Below are 7,521 nucleotides of genomic sequence, written 5' to 3' on the forward strand. Positions count from 1 at the left end.
GAGAAATATTGATTTGTATTGTTGATAGTTATGTGGGGGGGGGGCGGAGGGTGTAGGTTAGGTTAGGTTAGGTTAGATTAGGTCAGGTTAGATTAGATTAGGTTAGATTAGGTTAGGTTAGATTAGACTAGGTCAGGTAAGATTAGGTTAGGTTAGATTAGATTAGGTTAGATTAGACTAGGTTAGGTTAGATTAGGTCAGGTTAGATTAGGTCAGGTTAGGTTAGGTTAGATTAGACTAGGTTAGGTTAGATTAGGTTAGGTTAGGTTATGATTAGGTTACGTTACGTTACGTTAGGTTACGTTATTATAGAAAACATTGTGCTGTATATGAACGGGCAGTATTTCCCTGGACAATTAGCGCCACGGGAATTATTGTTTGTGAGGACGTGTGATCGCTGGGTCGTGTTTGATGCCACCCACCTGTTCACCCAGCCATTGTTTACATTATAACAGCTGATCCGCCTCTTATTCATGTTTACACCAACCCGTTTAGGCCTTCGTGTGAGCAACCAATACTTTACCGGTTTGTGAGTCATTACGAAGGTTTGTGAGTCATTGCGAAGGTTTGTGAGTCATTACGAAGGTTTGAAGTCATTGTGAAGGTTTGTGAGTCATTACGAAGGTTTGTGAGTCATTGTGAAGGTTTGTGAGTCATTACGAAGGTTTGTGAGTCATTACGAAGGTTTGTGAAGGTTTGTCATTGTGAAGGTTTGTGAGTCATTGCGAAGGTTTGTGAGTCATTGCGAAGGTTTGTGAGTCATTGCGAAGGTTTGTGAGTCATTGCTAACCTACCCTAACCTAACTTAACTTATTTACCCCCAAACTGTAACAACATCCCACACACTACACCTGTCACACTCCCACACACACACTACACCTGTCACACTCCCACACACACACTACACCTGTCACACTCCCACACACTACACCTGTCACACTCCCACACACTACACCTGTCGCACTCCCCACACACTACACCTGTCACACTCCCACACACACACTACTCCTGTCACACTCCCACACACACACTACACCTGTCACACTCCCACACACTACACCTGTCACACCACACACACTACACCTGTCACACTCCCACACACACACACTACACCTGTCACACTCCCACACACCAACACACAGACACACTCCCACACACACACACTACACCTGTCACACTCCCACACACTACACCTGTCACACTCCCACACACACACACTACACCTGTCACACTCCCACACACACTACACCTGCCACACACACACACACACCACACCACACACACACACACACACACACACACACACACACACACACACACTACACCTGCCACTCACACACACACACACACACACACACACACACACACACACACACACTACACCTGCCACTCACACACACACACACACACACACACACACACACACACACACACACACACACACACACACTACACCTGCCACACACACACACACACACACACACACACACACACACACTACACACTCACACACACACACACACACACACACACACACACACACACACACACACACCACAACCTGCCACACACACACACACACTCACACACACACACACACACACACACACACACACACACACACACACACACACACACTGCACACACACACACACACACACACACACACACACACACACACACAGCCACCACACCCACACACACACAAACACACACACACACACACAACACAACACACAACACACTAAACCCACACACACACACACACACACACATACAAAAACACACACACACACATTATCACACACACACACACTCACTTGCTTTTATGGGGACACTCTCAGGAAATAAGGACACGCGCCTTAAGGATAACTGTGTGTGTGTGTGTGTGTGTGTGTGTGTGTGTGTGTGTGTGTGTGTGTGTGGTGGTGTGGTGTGTGTGTGTGTGTGTGTGTGTGTGTGTGTGTGTGTGTGTGTGTGTGTGTGTGTGTGTGTGTGTGTGTGTGTGTGTGTGTGTGTGGAGTGGCAGGTGTAGTGTGTGTGTGTGTGTGTGTGGTGTGTGTGTGGTGGTGTGTAGTGTGTGTGTGTGTGTGTGTGTGTGTGTGTGTGGTGTGGTGTGTGTGTGTACAAGTGTGTGTGTGTGTGTGTGTGTGTGTGTGTGTGTGTGTGTGTGTGTGTGTGTGTGTGTGTGTGTGTTGTGTGTGAGTGTGTGTGTGTGTGTGTGTGTGTGTGTGTGTGTGGCAGGTGTAGTGTGTGTGTTGAAACATAGAAACAGTTTATTTAGCGTTATAAACACAGATACAGAGGGACAATATAACAATATTAACATGGCTGAGGACCTGATATATACTAGGTATTCATTTATCTCAAGGAAGTATTATGTAACATTTAGTGTCATCTGGAATGGTACACATATTATAGTGGTAATATGAACATGTTACTACGGTTATCACTTCGTTATTTTTTCTAATTTTTACATTTATATTATAATTGTATACACAATTTACAGTGGAATTGAAAAACCAAAATATGATAAGGGAGTAGAACACGGGTTGTATTAGGGTGGAACAAGAGCATTATGGCAAGTTGGCAAATATATTTATTGCAATGGTAATTTCTATCTATCTACATAACTTCTGGTAAAACGGTTTTGTGGTACAATAAAAGCAGGTACTGTAAATATAGTAAGTGTTACAAGAAATATTAATACTTAGACAATAGATATTTTTTAAGAGATGATTTAAAGGAAGGGAGCGTAGTCTTTGCTGGGATGGGTGGGGGTAAGTTGTGATATTTTATGGAGGTCTGGGACTGAGAGGAGTGCATGGGGGTGGTCTTAGTAGCTCTGGGTGCCTTAAGTTGTATCTCTGATTATTCTGGAACTGGAAATAATTATTGTCAAGCAAGTGATTGATAGATTTGTGAACCAATAGGGCAGAGCAGTAGGTGTTAATATACTCGAATTTTAACATTTTCAATTTTACAAACTGTTCGTTAGTGTGATATTTTTTTTCAAGTAGGTCATTGTCTGTACAACTCTTCTGTGCAGTAAACAGGGGTTGTGTTTTCCAAGAACCAGAGGCCCCCCCATAGTGTGTGACAGTGTATCAAGTGTTGGTAAACAAGATCATGATAGATTTCTTTCATTACTGTAAGAGTGAGCGACTGTCGAGTGTGATACCGCACTGTTTATTGACTTTACTGTGAATGGCTTGTATGTAGCCTTTCCAGCTAAGTTTCTCATCAACAATAGCCCCAAGGAATTTAGTATACTATTCGCGTTTGAGGACTGTATTGCCAAGGTACAGGGGGTCCATGCCTTGGGGTAGGTGTTTCCTGCTGTGAAAGATTGTGTGGTGGGTTTTTTCGAGGTTTAAGGTAAATTGATTACATGTTACCCAGGTTCTGACTTTAGTGAGTTCATTGTTCATAGTTCTCATCAAGGACTAGAGGTCTGATTTACTGCCATAGAGATTATTATCGTCTGCAGATAAGTTGTATTTTATGAGTGTGTCAGTATTTAATGAACAAACACATTTACTTAGGTTTGAGAGGTTAGCCACGAGTGCAAACTGGAATAAGAATGTATGGCCAGTTAGTTTAGCTTCTCTCTTGCAAGATACAGCACTGGAAACTTATCAGTCACCAGCAGAAGCTAAGGTTAAAGATACATTACTCAGAGACTCTCGTTGTGCAACAGAAGGTTATAGGATTAAGTTTTGAAGTTGTAAGTTCCTTAAGAATGAAACAGGTCCACAGTTTGGCAACCGCTTAAAGAACTTTCTCAAAAGGTGGATTGAACTTGCTGAGTGTGAAGAAACTTTTGAGGACATTGTTGATAAGGGACTTGTACTTTTCTTAAGAGAACATGATGGGAAAACTTGTACATAGAAGCACACGGAGGCTGAGGTAATGAAATATCTACTGTGGGAAGTAAACAAGAGAGTGATGTAACAGAATATACAGGAACTCCTAAGAAAGTCTTTGGTCGTGAGTGTCTTGTGTGTGGCAGGATAAAACACACCTTCAAAGACTGCTATTACAAGTTTGGTGCTAAGAAAAAAAGATGATTAAAATAAAAGGAGTGATATAGAAAAGGCTGCACTGGCAACTGAAAGTAAATTGACTGTTTGAGTGGGACGTGTGGACCAAGGTTGTACCACTGTTTTGGTTAAGGAAAATCTTGTACCAAAGTCACAGTTTACTGGAAAATTTGTTCAACTGAAAATGGCTGTGTGGGATCAAGTGATTAATAACATATGAATGGAGGAAACAGCAGCGGGTCTATACTGGTCAGTCCCGTTTACACCCAACCCCTATCGCTCATATATCCATCCAGCCTCTGTTTGAAGCTATCCAGCGTATTAGAGTTAATGATGATGTTTGGTAACTTGTTCCACTCATCCACTACTCTGTTTCCAAACCGATGAGGAGGAGGAGAGAGAAGAGAAGAGATGGAGTAAGAGAGGAAGGTGAAGAAATAGGAGAGGAAAAAGAGGAAAGGAGGAAGGCTGCTTTAAGGAGGAGAGAGACAAGAGACAGATGGTGATGATGGTGATGATGATGATGATGATGATGGTGATGGTGATGGTGATGATGATGATGGTGGTGATGATGATGGTGATGATGATACAGTAACTCTCATCCCAGCCGCTAGGAGCCCCGTGGCGCTACAGGAAAGCCAAAATTTACACACACACACACACACACACACACACACACACACACACACGTGCGCCTCTCCTTAACCTAAGCTTATCTAACCTAACCTAACCTCTCTTTAACCCAACTTAACCTTACCTAACTTAACCTAATCCCTGCTGTCGAAAGGGTTAAGCAAGGTTAGGTTATGTTAACTCTAGGGTAGGATTAGGTGAGGTTAGGTTAGGCAAGGTTAGGTTAGGTTAGGTTAGGTTAGGTTAACTCAAGGGTAAGATTAGGTGAGGTTAATGAGCTATGTAGGCTACTATAGGATAGGCTAGGTTAGGCTAGGATAGGCTAGGTTAGGATAGGTTAGGTTAGGATACATTAGACAAAGTTAGGGAAGGGTAATCTAGTTTAGTTAGGATAAGCTATTTTAGGTTAGGTTAGGTTAGGTTAGGTTAGGTTAGGTTAGGTTAAGTTAGGTTAGGTTAGGTTAAGATAGTTTGGGGCCGTCCCATTGGACTCGTCAGCCCAAAATTCAACTTTAGGTCCTTTACAAAAATAGATTCCATTTGTTTCAGTCGAGCCAGTGTGTGTTGAAACATTGGCCAGCTCTATTTATGTAGTGCTCTCATTCACCCAGTGACACGCTGACCTCACTCTCAAGTCAAGTCATTCACACATATATTGACCTGATGAACTCATGATAAGGGTTCACATGTGTCCTGGGTTCACATGTGTCCTGGGTTCACACGTGTCATGGGTTCACATGTCCTGGGTTCACTGTCATGGGGGTACAGTACAATATACACGTATATACATTAACTGAAGTACCTGGCATTGGGTTTATTGTATGGGAACGTTAACATATTTAAACCAAACATTAAATACATCACGTAAAACAGATAAACACAAACCGATTAATACATTAGATGGGGCAGCTTATAGCCTTATATCCGCCCTTCACCAAACTAAAGTATACAGGCAAAAAAAAAACAATAATTCAACCCCCTGTTAAGAACTTTTGCCATGTATAATAGACCATCCCCAACTATAATTTAGACATTTATAAACATTCTCATTATCGTGAGGTTAAGTTAGGTTAGGTTAAGAGAGAAACAGAAAATGAGTTGTTTTAAATGAGATAGTTCCACTTTTAGGAGTTGGGGTCGACCATTGGGGCCAACAATTCAAACTACACTTTCATTCATCTTTATGAAAAGATTGAGTTCTCCCAAAGACGAAGAAGGCATCAGTCAGCACTGGAAACAACACTGCCATTCCCTGCTCAACGGAAACACAGATGTCTATGTCTGGACTACCCAGCAGGTCACTCAGCCCCCACCTCAGCTATCCTCCATCCGTCATGATAAAACACGGTTCTCTATATCTGTAACCTCAATCTCATACTAATGTGTCACGGCCACTACTGAATAACCTTCCTCTTTCAGCAGTGCCCCAACTCCTAGGCCCATTACTCAGACTCACCTTCTGAAATAACGGCTTTGGTTAACAGACCAGGGTCATGGCGACACTCCTTGCTGCCTCTGGCTGACTGTTGAAGGTGACATTAAATATAAATACTCTGTGAGAAAACATCCAAGGAAAACTGTTCATTATACTGTGCAAATTGAGTCAGGACTGAGAAATACTAATTTATAGTATAACAGTTAACAACGAATATATTTACAGTAAAACAAGTACAAACATTAACACTGCATGGCCTTGTGGCCCAACTGATTAGTAATGTATCTATCTTAATCCCACGATATAGCTCTTCCTCCTTCACTTAGGATTCACCCAAATGCTGGTGAGTAAATTAATACCGACATGCACGATATACAATGGATGAATCAAGATTAGTCACTTTCCTGATCTCACATCCACACCTTGTATTGACCCCTGGAGGAAGAAACCTTTTAAATGTAAACAAACAATACATCTTTTACAATTAGAATATAACTCAAAACTTCTTGGTATAAATACATAATATTATATTGGTTCAATATAATTCACATGAAGTAAAAAAACAAACTAATTTCAAAGGACATACAACACAGCTTAATATATTAACGGTATGTAATTATATAGCCAACAAGTGTTAGTATATATATTGCTGTCACCGGTAAACTGTGTTACCTCACTACCACACCAAGTGTCATAACCTGTAATGACGGATGCTATTAATATGCCACACCATTGACACCACGTGTACTGGGTGTGATTATTATCCACACCAGACAGCAGAATATTACTGTTACCAACAGGTAACACCACCAGTTACTAGTGTGACCAGATCATACGAACAATTATCATTACAGTGACTTGTAAAACAATATTGAATACTTTTACTGTTACATCTTTATTTTTGTCATTATTCAGACAAGTTAAGGCAAATCATAATTTTGAGCGGTAGGCAATTAGTTCATTGTGATAGCACCAGCTTACAAAGGGCCAAATCTATAATTCACCTCACAGTATCTGAATAAAGAAAACAAAGTTGTGAAATTAAGAAATTCCTTCCGTGCCAAAATGGGGTTCAATAAATACTCGAATTAATTATACATAGACATAATTATTAATAACTGAAGCACACATACAGAACACTATCTAGTGAAAATTTCTGCCTAGAAAATCATTTGCTTTTACAGAATATAAAAAGGTTTTAACAATAAATTATATTTGAAGATAATGTTATATTTTTATTGAGAAAAACATACAAACACGTTGTTGTATTAGTGTATTACTAACAATCCTAACACCTCAAATGCGCATTATATTTAATTTGGTCATAAAAGCAGATCCCTTGTTTTTAAAGTAGAGCGAGCAATCATTATAGTCAAGGATGCCGACATACTGACCAAGCATGTCCTGACC

At 40.9% G+C, this 7,521-nt stretch overlaps 1 protein-coding gene across 1 annotated transcript in view; it reads right to left on the minus strand.

Annotated features, from left to right (window-relative positions):
- Nucleotides 1-6,476, minus strand: part of LOC121854071 (leucine-rich repeat extensin-like protein 5) — a 30,307-nt gene extending 23,831 nt beyond the window's left edge. The window contains exons 1-2 of the mRNA XM_042348461.1: nt 6,471-6,476; nt 6,133-6,199 (exon numbers count right to left, since the gene is read on the minus strand). Coding sequence (XP_042204395.1) covers nt 6,133-6,199; nt 6,471-6,476 — 73 coding nt within the window. The remainder of the gene's footprint in view (nt 1-6,132; nt 6,200-6,470) is intronic.
- Nucleotides 6,477-7,521: the final 1,045 nt, after the last annotated feature.

Source organism: Homarus americanus, unplaced genomic scaffold (genome assembly GCF_018991925.1).
Source record: "Homarus americanus isolate GMGI-L3 unplaced genomic scaffold, GMGI_Hamer_2.0 scaffold11284, whole genome shotgun sequence".
In the NCBI taxonomy this organism is placed as follows: domain Eukaryota; kingdom Metazoa; phylum Arthropoda; class Malacostraca; order Decapoda; family Nephropidae; genus Homarus; species Homarus americanus.